The sequence below is a fragment of the Pristiophorus japonicus genome, chromosome 32 (assembly GCF_044704955.1).
Source record: "Pristiophorus japonicus isolate sPriJap1 chromosome 32, sPriJap1.hap1, whole genome shotgun sequence".
NCBI lineage: Eukaryota > Metazoa > Chordata > Chondrichthyes > Pristiophoridae > Pristiophorus > Pristiophorus japonicus.
Window position 1 is genome coordinate 10,270,846 of NC_092008.1, and position 11,460 is coordinate 10,282,305.

The 11,460-nt window shown below is 54.0% G+C and overlaps 1 protein-coding gene across 1 annotated transcript in view; it reads left to right on the top strand.

Annotated features, from left to right (window-relative positions):
• Nucleotides 1-11,460, top strand: part of LOC139240617 (myoD family inhibitor domain-containing protein-like) — a 106,541-nt gene that overhangs the window by 16,499 nt on the left and 78,582 nt on the right. Inside the window, exon 3 of the mRNA XM_070869172.1 lies at nucleotides 3,224-3,481. Within this exon, the coding sequence (XP_070725273.1) occupies nucleotides 3,224-3,481 (258 nt within the window). The remainder of the gene's footprint in view (nucleotides 1-3,223; nucleotides 3,482-11,460) is intronic.

An 11,460-nucleotide genomic window follows, 5' to 3' on the forward strand; every position in this document is an offset into this window, starting at 1 on the left:
GGCTGTTTGCAGGATCTGTGAATATTCAGGGCATTTGGCCCGCATGTGCAAAAAACGGCAGCTCGGCTGGTATACGAATCGGAGGGGTCGGAAAGCGGACCAGAAGACGCTGGGGACAGTACCCGGGACACCGATGTACAGCGGGTCAACACGATCAATGGCCGCTGCTCCTACAATAGGACGGCTCCTATAATGATGAGGGTCCTACTCAACGGGATATCTGTCAACATGGAGCTGGATACGGGAGCGAGTCAATCTCTCATGGGCGCTCAACAATTTGAACAACTGTGGCCGCATAAGAGAGACAGACCAGGCACAGACAACTGTGCCGACGCGCTCAGCAGGCTACCCCTGGCGACCACGGAAGGGTCTGACCAACAGGACTGTGAGATAGTCATGGCAATCAATGCCTTTGAGTCCACAGGTTCGCCCATGACGGCTCGCCAAATCAGAGCCTGGACAGCCAGCGACCCCACGTTATCCTTAGTAAAAAGATGTGTACTAACCGGTGACTGGGCAGAGGCTCGCAATGCCTGCCCCGAGGAATTAAAACCCTTTCACAGGCGCATGCATGAGCTATCACTACAAGCAGACTGCCTGATGTGGGGCAGCCGAGTAGTCATGCCTCTGTGAGGCAGAGAGGCATTTGTCCGAGAGCTCCACCGCGAGCACCCGGGGATCGTTCTCATGAAGGCCATATCCAGATCCCACGTCTGGTGGCCTGGCATTGACGCGGACTTGGAGCTCTGCGTCCGAAGGTGCACCATTTGTGCCCAACTCAGCAATGCCCCCAGGGAGGCTCCCCTGAGCCCCTGGCCCTGGCCTACCAAACCGTGGTCGCGGGTGCACGTAGACTATGCGGGCCCCTTCATGGGCAAAATGTTCCTCGTAGTTGTAGATGCATTTTCAAAGTGGATCGAATGCACCATTTTAAACTCGAGCACAACCTCCACCACTGTGGAGAGCCTTGGAACCATGTTTGCAATGCACGGAATCCCTGACATATTTGTCAGTGACAATGGTCTGTGCTTCACCAGCGCAGAATTCCAAGACTTTATAATTGACCACGGCATAAATCACGTCAAGACGGCACCGTTCAAGCCGGCCTCCAATGGCCAGGCGGAGAGAGCAGTGCAAATCATTAAACAAGGCATGCTTAAAATCCAAGGTCCCACGCTGCAGGGTCGCCTGTCGCGACTGCTGCTGGCATACACATCTCGTCCGCACTCACTGACTGGGATCCCCTCGTGCAACTGTTGATGAAAAGGACTTTAAAAACAAGGCTCTCATTAATCCTCCCAGACATGCACAAAATCGTTGAGGCAAAGCGCCGTAAGCTAACCGAGTACCATGACAGAAATTCGAGGGGGAGGTGGAATGAGATAGGGGACAAAGTGTTTGTACTAAACTACGGCAGGGGTCCCAAATGGCTTTCAGGGACAGTAACGGGCAAGGAAGGAAACAGGCTACTGGTGGTACAAATGGACAATGGCCAAACCTGCCGGAGGCATGTCGACCAAGTCAAAATTAGATTTACCAACAACACTGCGGAACCAGAGGCAGACTACAATGTGGAACTCGCACCACATCTGGTGGACAGACAGAGGGAACAACCTGAGGAAAGGGCGATCCCAACAGACAGCCCAGGCGGGTCAACAACAATCACACCAATCGAAAAAGACAGCCCAGGCGAGATACCAGCAACCACACCCAAAGAAAAACAGACACCAAGGCAAACAACTGAACCACAACTCAGACGCTCCACGCGAGAGCGTAGACCACCTGAGAGACTGAATCTATAAAGACAATAAGGCCTTGGGGGAGGGTGATGTCATGTATCTTACATTATTATATATAACTGTATCCTAACATGCTATACATGACTGTAATAAGATATGACCTGTAACCACCAGCATACCTTACCACCAGGGGTGCACTTGCAAGAGACAGGTATATAAGGACAGGTCTCAGGCAAGTGCAGCATTCCAGAGCTGTGAAATAAAGGTGCAGGTCCAGAGTGACCTGGACTTCACTACATGCCTCGTGTGAATCTGTACTTTACAGATGGGACAGTGTAGAGGGAGCTTTACTCTGTATCTAACCCCCCTGTACCTGCCCTGGGGGTGTTTGATGGGACAGTGTAGAGGGAGCTTTACTCTGTATCTATCCCCCTGTTCCTGCCCTGGGAGTGTTTGATGGGACAGTGCAGAGGGAGCTTTACTCTGTATCTAACCCCCCTGTACCTGCCCTGGGGGTGTTTGATGGGACAGTGTAGAGGGAGCTTTACTCTGTATCTATCCCCCTGTTCCTGCCCTGGGAGTGTTTGATGGGACAGTGTAGAGGGAGCTTTACTCTGTATCTAACCCCCTGTACCTGCCCTGGGAGTGTTTGACGGGACAGTGTAGAGGGAACTTTAATCTGTATCTAACCCCCTGTACCTGCCCTGGGAGTGTTTGATGGGACAGTGTAGAGGGAGCTTTGCTCTGTATCTAACCCCGTGCTGTACCTGCCCTGGGAGTGTGTGATGGGACAATGTAGAGGGAGCTTTACTCTGTATCTAACCCCGTGCTGTACTTGCCCTGGGGGTGTTTGATTGGACAGTGTAGAGGGAGCTTTACTCTGTATCTAACCCTGTGCTGTACCTGCCCTGGGGGTGTTTGATGGGACAGTGTAGAGGGAGCTTTACTCTGTATCTAACCCCTTGCTGTACCTGCCCTGGGGGTGTTTGATGGGACAGTGTAGAGGGAGCTTTACTCTGTATCTAACCCCGTGCTGTACCTGCCCTGGGAGTGTTTGATGGGACAGTGTAGAGGGAGCTTTACTCTGTATCTAACCCCCTGTACCTGCCCTGGGAGTGTTTGATGGGACAGTGTAGAGGGAGCTTTACTCTGTATCTAACCCCCTGTACCTGCCCTGGGAGTGTTTGATGGGACAGTGTAGAGGGAGCTTTACTCTGTATCTAACCCCCTGTACCTGCCCTGGGAGTGTTTGATGGGACAGTGTAGAGGGAGCTTTACTCTGTATCTAACCCCGTGCTGTACCTGCCCTGGGAGTGTTTGATGGGACAGTGTAGAGGGAGCTTTACTCTGTATCTAACCCCCTGTACCTGCACTGGGAGTGTTCGACGCCCCCGCTCGATGTGCACTTGTGACTAATGCTGACCTCTCTCTCTCTCTCTCCCTCCCTCTCTCCGTGGGATCCTCCTTCTCCGGTGGACGTGCAGACACCTCCCTCGCTCAGCCGACGGGAACCGGCGCCAGCGACGCTGGCGTCAAACGAGCGGCCTCCATCTACGTCAACGCCGGAGCCACGTTCAGTGGCGCCGAGAGCGGCCCGTGCCCCGAGCCTGCTCCACCGCCCCCTGTCCGCCAATCGCCAGCGGCGCGGCCCGACAAGACGCGGCTGGGTTCGACAACCTCGGTGAGCGCCAGGAGCAGCTACAAGTCATCCGCCTCCCAGCTCCCGCCCCCTGCTGGCGACGGTGAGTAACTGCACCCCCTCCCCCCTCCCCCCTCCCCCCTCCCTCCACCGCCGCTTCGCGTCAAAATCCTAACCCGCGCCGTGTCCCGTTCACCCACCCGGTCATCGCTGGCCCACGTTGGCTCCCGGTTAAGAAAGCTGTAGCCGGACATTTGGAAAAGCATAAAACAGTCAAGCCGAGGTTTTGTGAAAGGGGAAATCACGTTTGGCAAATTTGCTGGAGTTCTTCGAGGATGTAATGAACAGGGTGGATGAAGGGGATACCAGTGGATGTGGTGTATTTGGATTTCCAGAAGGCATTCAATATGGTGCCACATAAAAGGTAACTGCACATGGTAAAAGTTCACGGGGTTGGGGGTAATATATTAGCACGGATAGAGGATTGGCTAACTAACAGAGGACAGAGAGTCGGGATAAATGGTTCATTCTCGGGTTGGCGATCAGTAACTAGTGGGGTGCCGCAGGGATCAGTGCTGGGACCCCAACTATTTACAATCTATATTAACGACTTGGAAGAAGGGACTGAGTGTAACGTAGACAAGTTTGCTGACGATACAAAGATGGGAGGAAAAGCAATGTGTGAGGAGGACACAAAAAATCTGTAAAAGGACACAGACAGGCTCAGTGAGTGGGCAAAAATTTGTCAGATGGAGTATAATGTTGGAAAGTGTGAGGTCATGCACTTTGGCAGAAAAAAATCAAAGAGCAAGTTATTATTTAAATGGAGAAAGATTGCAAAGTGCCGCAGTACAGCGGGACCTGGGGGTACTTGTGCATGAAACACAAAAGGTTAGTCTGCAGGTACAGCAAGTGATCAGGAAGGCCAATGGTATCTTGGCCTTTATTGCAAAGGGGATGGAGTATAAAAACAGGGAACTCTTGCTCCAGTTATACAGGGTATTGGTGAGGCCACACCTGGAGTACTGCGTGCAGTTTTGGTCTCCATATTTACGAAAGGATATACTTGCTTTGGAGGCAGTTCAGAGAAGGTTCACTCGGTTGATTCCGGAGATGAGGGGGTTGACTTATGAGGAAAGGTTGAGGAGGTTGGGCCTCTACTCATTGGAGTTCAGAAGAATGAGAGGTGATCTTACCGAAACGTATAAGATTATGAGGGGGCTCGACAAGGTGGATGCAGAGAGGATGTTTCCACTGATGGGGGAGACTAGAACTAGGGGGCATGGTCTTAGAATAAGGGGCCGCCCATTTAAAACTGGGATAAGGAGGAGTTTCTTCTCTCAGAGGGTTGTAAATCTGTGGAATCCGCTGCCTCAGAGAGCTGTGGAGGCCGGGACATTGAATATATTTAAGGTGGAGATAGACAGATTTTTGAGCAATAAGGGAGTGAAGGGTTATGGGAAGCGGGCAGGGAAGTGGAGCTGAGTCCATGATCGGATCAGCCATGATCGTATTAAATGGCGAAGCAGGCTCGAGGGGCTGAATTTCTTATGTTCTTATGATTTTATATCTGTACACTGACTGGTGTCTCTCAGTCCCTCTCCCTCAGGGAGATATCTATACACTGACTGGTGTCTCTCAGGCCCTCTCCCTCAGGGAGATATCTGTAAACTGACTGGTGTCTCTCAGTCCCTCTCCCTCAGGGAGATATCTGTACACTGACTGGTGTCTCTCAGTCCCTCTCTCCCTCAGGGAGATATCTGTACACTGACTGGTGTCTCTCAGTCCCTCTCCCTCAGGGAGATATCTGTACACTGACTGCTGTCTCTCAGTCCCTCTCCCTCAGGGAGATATCTGTACACTGACTGGTGTCTCTCAGTCCCTCTCCCTCAGGGAGATATCTATACACTGACTGGTGTCTCTCAGGCCCTCTCCCTCAGGGAGATATCTGTACACTGACTGGTGTCTCTCAGTCCCCTCTCCCTCAGGGAGATATCTATACACTGACTGGTGTCTCTCAGTCCCTCTCCCTCAGGGAGATATCTGTACACTGACTGGTGTCTCTCAGTCCCCTCTCCCTCAGGGAGATATCTGTACACTGACTGGTGTCTCTCAGTCCCTCTCCCTCAGGGAGATATCTGTACACTGACTGGTGTCTCTCAGTCCCCTCTCCCTCAGGGAGATATCTGTACACTGACTGGTGTCTCTCAGTCCCTCTCCCTCAGGGAGATATCTGTACACTGACTGGTGTCTCTCAGTCCCTCTCCCTCAGGGAGATATCTGTACACTGACTGGTGTCTCTCAGTCCCTCTCCCTCAGGGAGATATCTGTACACTGACTGGTGTCTCTCAGTCCCCTCTCCCTCAGGGAGATATCTGTACACATTCTCCGTAAGAATGCACGAGGTCAAGGCACAGATACATGAGTCACGAGGAGACAGAGACACTCACAATTGTTTCCCACTGGCAGTCAGGCTGACCTTCGGCTTGCTTCTGAAATGTGTTGAATGTATTTACCACTAGATTTCCCTCAGCCCCCCGCCCCCCCCGGGTAGCCCCCGTCCCTTGCACCAGCCCACTGCTGTCTCGGAGTACCTGTCGGGAGATAGGCTCGGCACAGAAACAAAGTGCTTTGTTTTTCTGAGCCTGCCGTACATCTGCGACAGAGGAAGTCTGGGCCCTGGACCCTGGGCAGGACGGATCTGTGAGCAGGAAGCCGAGCTTTATTCCGGGCTTTGGTGCGTCAGCCTGGTGGGGGACCTTTGTCTTATGGATGTTTAGTCTCAGGCCTGTGCTTTCGTACGCCTCAGGGTCGGCGATTGGAGCGCGGGGCAGGTACAGCAGGAGCGGCCAGGTCGGGGGGGCGAAGGAGCGGCGAGAGACTGTGGAGGGACGTGATCGGGGGGCCCAGGAGAGGCGAGGGCCCAGGGGGCAGCACGGGCCCAGCCCACACTGTGTGCGATATGTGGGCGCACTGGGTCCGTGCAGCAGAGCTGGTCTCCAGTCGTCCTGGTTAACCCTTGCCCCTGGACCCAGACCTCGCTCTGTCAAGCCCCGTGTGGTGTCTGGTGTGCAACGGCCACCCCACGTTAAAACAATCCACCCACAGGCATCTCCCACCCTTCAGGATGTAGTTCGGGTTCCGGAATATTAGGTCCTTCATTGAAACACCTGTGAACTCATCCCTTTTTTTTAGCATTGGAGCAAGTCATCCTCGCTTCGAGGGACTGCCTGTGATACGACTCCTCAATGAAGATATTACATAGAAACATAGAAAATAGGTGCAGGAGTAGGCCATTCGGCCCTTCGAGCCTGCACCACCATTAAATAAGATCATGGCTGATCATTCCCTCAGTACCCCTTTCCTGCTTTCTCTCCATACCCCTTGATCCCTTTAGCCGTAAGGGCCACATCTAACTCCCTTTTGAATATATCCAACAAACTGAACTCAACAACTTTCTGTGGTAGAGAATTCCACAGGTTCACAATTCTCTGAGTGAAGGAGTTTCTCCTCATCTCAGTCCTAAATGGCTTACCCCTTATCCTTAGACTGTGACCCCTGGTTCTGGACTTCCCCAACATCGGGAACATTCTTCCTGCATCTAACCTGTCCAGTCCCGTCAGAATCTTTTATGTTTCTATGACATTCCCTCTCATTCTTCATATTGACTATGACTTGGAGTTAGCGTTAGCGTCCTCGACCAGGCCCAACACCCCCAGCATCGAAGCACTGACCACACTCGACCAGCTCCGCTGGGCAGGGCCACATTGTCCGCATGCCCCCGACACGAGACTCCCAAAGCAAGCGCTCTACTCGGAACTCCTTCACGGCAAACGAGCCAAAGGTGGGCAGAGGGAACGTTACAGGGGACCACCCTCAAAGCCTCCCTGATAAAGTACAACATCCCCACCGACACCTGGGAGTCCCTGGGCCCAAAGACCAGTCCGCCCTAAGTGGAGGAAGTGCATCCGGAAGGGCGCTGAGCACCTCGAGTCTCGTCGCCGAGAGCGTGCAGAAACCAAGCGCAGGCAGCGGAAGGAGCGTGCGGCAAACCAGTCCCACCCTCCCCTTCCCTCAACCACTGTCTGTCCCACCTGTGACAGGGACTGTGGTTCCCGTATTGGACTGTTCAGTCACCTAAGGACTCGTGTTAAGAGTGGAAGCCAGTCTTCCTCGATTCCGAGGGACTGACTGTGATGATGATGATGTGTGTCATCTACTCACTCTGACCTCGTGGCCAAGTTCCCGAGACCATGGCCATGGGGGCTCGAAAAACAGCTCCCCTGGCTCAGTGCCCATTGGTTACCTCAGAGCGTTGAGTTAATTTTGTTTTAATTCGTTCCGGGATGTGGGCCGATGTAAAGTATTTTCTTCGTGAGTTCTTTGGTTAATAAGACCATCAGAAATAGGAGCAGGAGTCGGCCATTCGGCCCCTCGAGCCTGCTCCGCCATTTAATACGATCATGGCTGATCCGATCATGGACCCAGCTCCACTTCCCTGCCCGCCCCCTTATCCCCTTATCGGTTAAGAAACTGTCTATCTCTGTCTTAAATATATTCAATGTCCCGGCTTCCACAGCTCTCTGAGGCAGCGAATTCCACAGATTTACAACCCTCTGAGAGAAGAAATTCCTCCTCATCTCAGTTTTAAATGGGCGGCTTCTTATTCTAAGACCATGCCCCCTAGTTCTAGTCTCCCCCATCAGTGGAAACATCCTCTCTGCATCCACCTTGTCGAGCCCCCTCATAATCTTATACGTTTCGATAAGATCACCTCTCATTCTTCTGAATTCCAATGAGTAGAGGCCCAACCTCCTCAACCTTTCCTCACAAGTCAACCCCCTCATCCCCGGAATCAACCGAGTGAACCTTCTCTGAACTGCCTCCAAAGCAAGTGTATCCTTTCGTAAATACAGAAACCAAAACTGCACGCAGTACTCCAGGTGTGGCCTCACCAATACCCTGTATAACTGGAGCAAGACTTCCCTGCTTTTATACTCCATCCCCTTTGCAATAAAGGCCAAGATACCATTGGCCTTCCTGATCACTTGCTGTACCTGCATACTATCCTTTTGTGTTTCATGCACAAGTACCCCCAGGTCCCGCTGTACTGCGGCACTTTGCTTCATGGGAGCCTTGCTTAAGAATTCTTAGCAACACACATCGCTATTAAGAACGAGTTGGTTTATTAGCAAAAGGTTTAACGATCACACGACACATTACCGGTTCATCCACCGGGCTCACAGCCACCTGCCCCATCCCCCGAACCCAACTGGCCGGGGTTTTATTGAGTCTTGTCAACGTCACGTGACGTGACCAACTCCACAGCTCTACAACTATTTTGTTGTGAACAGAATAAAACATTAAATCAAGTGCCCGCTGATTAAAGGGGAGGGGGGACACTCCAAACACTTTCAAACGTGTGCCCCCTTGTTTTATTTTGAGGCTCTAAAAACAGAAATTATATAAGTGCCCCCTGGCTCAAAGCGGGGGGATGGGTGGCATTAAAACCGGCACAATAAACAAATTAAACTTTCGACAGTAAACGGTCAAATTAAAATGTGTTTGCCGGGGGGGGGGGGGGGGGGGGGGTGATGATGCACTCCAGTCCCTCCGGTGCCCACCTCTCGCGGAAGGCCGCGAGCGTACCGGTGGACACCGCGTGCTCCATCTCCAGGGACACCCTGGCTCGGATGTAACCGCGGAAGAGAGGCAGGCAGTCGGGCTGAACGACCCCCTCGACCGCCCGCTGCCTGGACCGGCTGATGGCCCCCCTTGGCCAGGCCCAGGAGCAGTCCCCACGAGGAGGCCCCACAGACCTGCCCGCTCCCCTCCGCACAGGGTGCCCAAAGATCAGGAGTGTGGGACTGAAGTGCAGCCAGAATTTGAGGAGCGGCCCCTTCAAATATTGGAACAGGGGCTGCAACCAAACCTGTGAACATGCGCACTGGTCCATACATTACAGGCGTCGCTGGCAATCTCAGCATTTATCGCCCGTCCCTAATTGCCCCTTGAGAAGGTGGTGGTGAACCTCCTTCTTGAACCGCTGCAGTCCGTGTGGTGAAGGTGCTCCCACAGTGCTGTTAGGGAGGGAGTTCCAGGATTGGGACCCAGCGACGATGGAGGAACGGCCGATATATTTCCAAGTCGAGGGATGGTGTGTGTGACTGGGAGGGGAACGTGGAGGGGGTGGTGTTCCCATGGACCTGCTGCCCTTGACCTTCTAGGCGGTAGAGGTCGCGGGTTCGGGAGGTGCTGCCGAAGAAGCCTTGGCGAGTTGCCGCGGTGCATCTTGTGGACGGTGCACACTGCAGCCACGGTGCGCCGGTGGTGGAGGGAGTGAGTGTTGAAGGTGGTGGGGAGCGTGGCCCATCGAGCGGGGCTGCTTTGTCCTGGATGGTGTCGAGCTTCTCGAGTGTTGTTGGAGCTGCAACTCACCCAGGCAAGTGGGGAGTGTTCCATCACACTCCTGACTTGTGGGTTGTAGATGGTGGAGCGGCTTTGGGGAGTCAGGAGGTGAGACACTGGCCACAGAATACCCAGCCTCTGACCCGCTCTTGTGGCCACAGTATTTATGTGGCTGGTCCAGTTAGGTTTCTGGTCAGGATGTTGGTGGGTTTGGGGCCAGTTTCAATCCAGGCCTCAACCCTTCACTGCCCCCTGTCTCAGCTCATCGGCTGCTGAAGCCCTCACCCAGGCCTTTCTGACCTCCAGACCCGACTGTTCCAACGCACTCCTGGCCAGCCTCTGGATACTTGAGCTCTTCCAAACCTCTGCTGCCCCGTGTCCTAACTCGCACCAAGTCCCGCTCACCCATCACCCCCTGTGCTCACTGCCCCGTGTCCTAACTCGCACCGAGTCCCACTCACCCATCACCCCCTGTACTCACTGCCCCGTGTCCTAACTCGCACCGAGTCCCACTCACCCATCACCCCCTGTGCTCACTGCCCCGTGTCCTAACTCGCACCGAGTCCCACTCACCCATCACCCCCTGTGCTCACTGCCCCGTGTCCTAACTCGCACCGAGTCCCACTCACCCATCACCCACTGTGCTCGCCGACCTAGATTGGCTCCCAGTCCGGCAACGCCTCGATTTCACAACTCTTATCTTCCTGTTCAAATACCTCCAAGGCCCTTGCCCCCTCCCTATCTCTGTAACCTCCTCCAGCTCCTACACCCCTCCCTATCTCTGTAACCCCCTCCAGCCCCTACACCCCTCCCTATCTCTGTAACCTCCTCCAGCTCCTACACCCCTCCCTATCTCTGTAACCCCCTCCAGCCCCTACACCCCTCCCTATTTCTGTAACCTCCTCCAGCCCCTCCCTATCTCTGTAACCTCCTCCAGCCCCTACACTCCTCCCTATCTCTGTAACCTCCTCCAGCCCCTACACCCCTCCCTATCTCTGTAACCTCCTCCAGCCCCTACACCCCTCCCTATCTCTGTAACCTCCTCCAGCCCCTCCCTATCTCTGTAACCTCCTCCAGCCCCTACACTCCTCCCTATCTCTGTAACCCCCTCCAGCCCCTATACCCCTCCCTATCTCTGTAACCTCCTCCAGCCCCTCCACCCCTCCCTATCTCTGTAACCTCCTCCAGCCCCTACACCCCTCCCTATCTCTGTAACCTCCTCCAGCCCCTACACCCCTCCCTATCTCTGTAACCTCCTCCAGCCCCTCCCTATCTCTGTAACCTCCTCCAGCCCCTACACTCCTCCCTATCTCTGTAACCCCCTCCAGCCCCTATACCCCTCCCTATCTCTGTAACCTCCTCCAGCCCCTACACCCCTCCCTATCTCTGTAACCTCCTCCAGCCCCTACACCCCTCCCTATCTCTGTAACCTCCTCCAGCCCCTACACCCCTCCCTATCTCTGTAACCTCCTCCAGCCCCTACACACCTCCCTATCTCTGTAACCCCCTCCAGCCCCACAACTCCCCGAGATGTCTGCACTCCTCTAATTCTGCCCTCCTGACCATCCCTGATTATAATCTCTCCACCATCGGTGGCCGTGCCTTCTGTTGCCTGGGCCCCAAGCTCTGGAACTCCCTCCCTAAACCTCTCCGCCTCTCTCTCCTCCTTCAAGA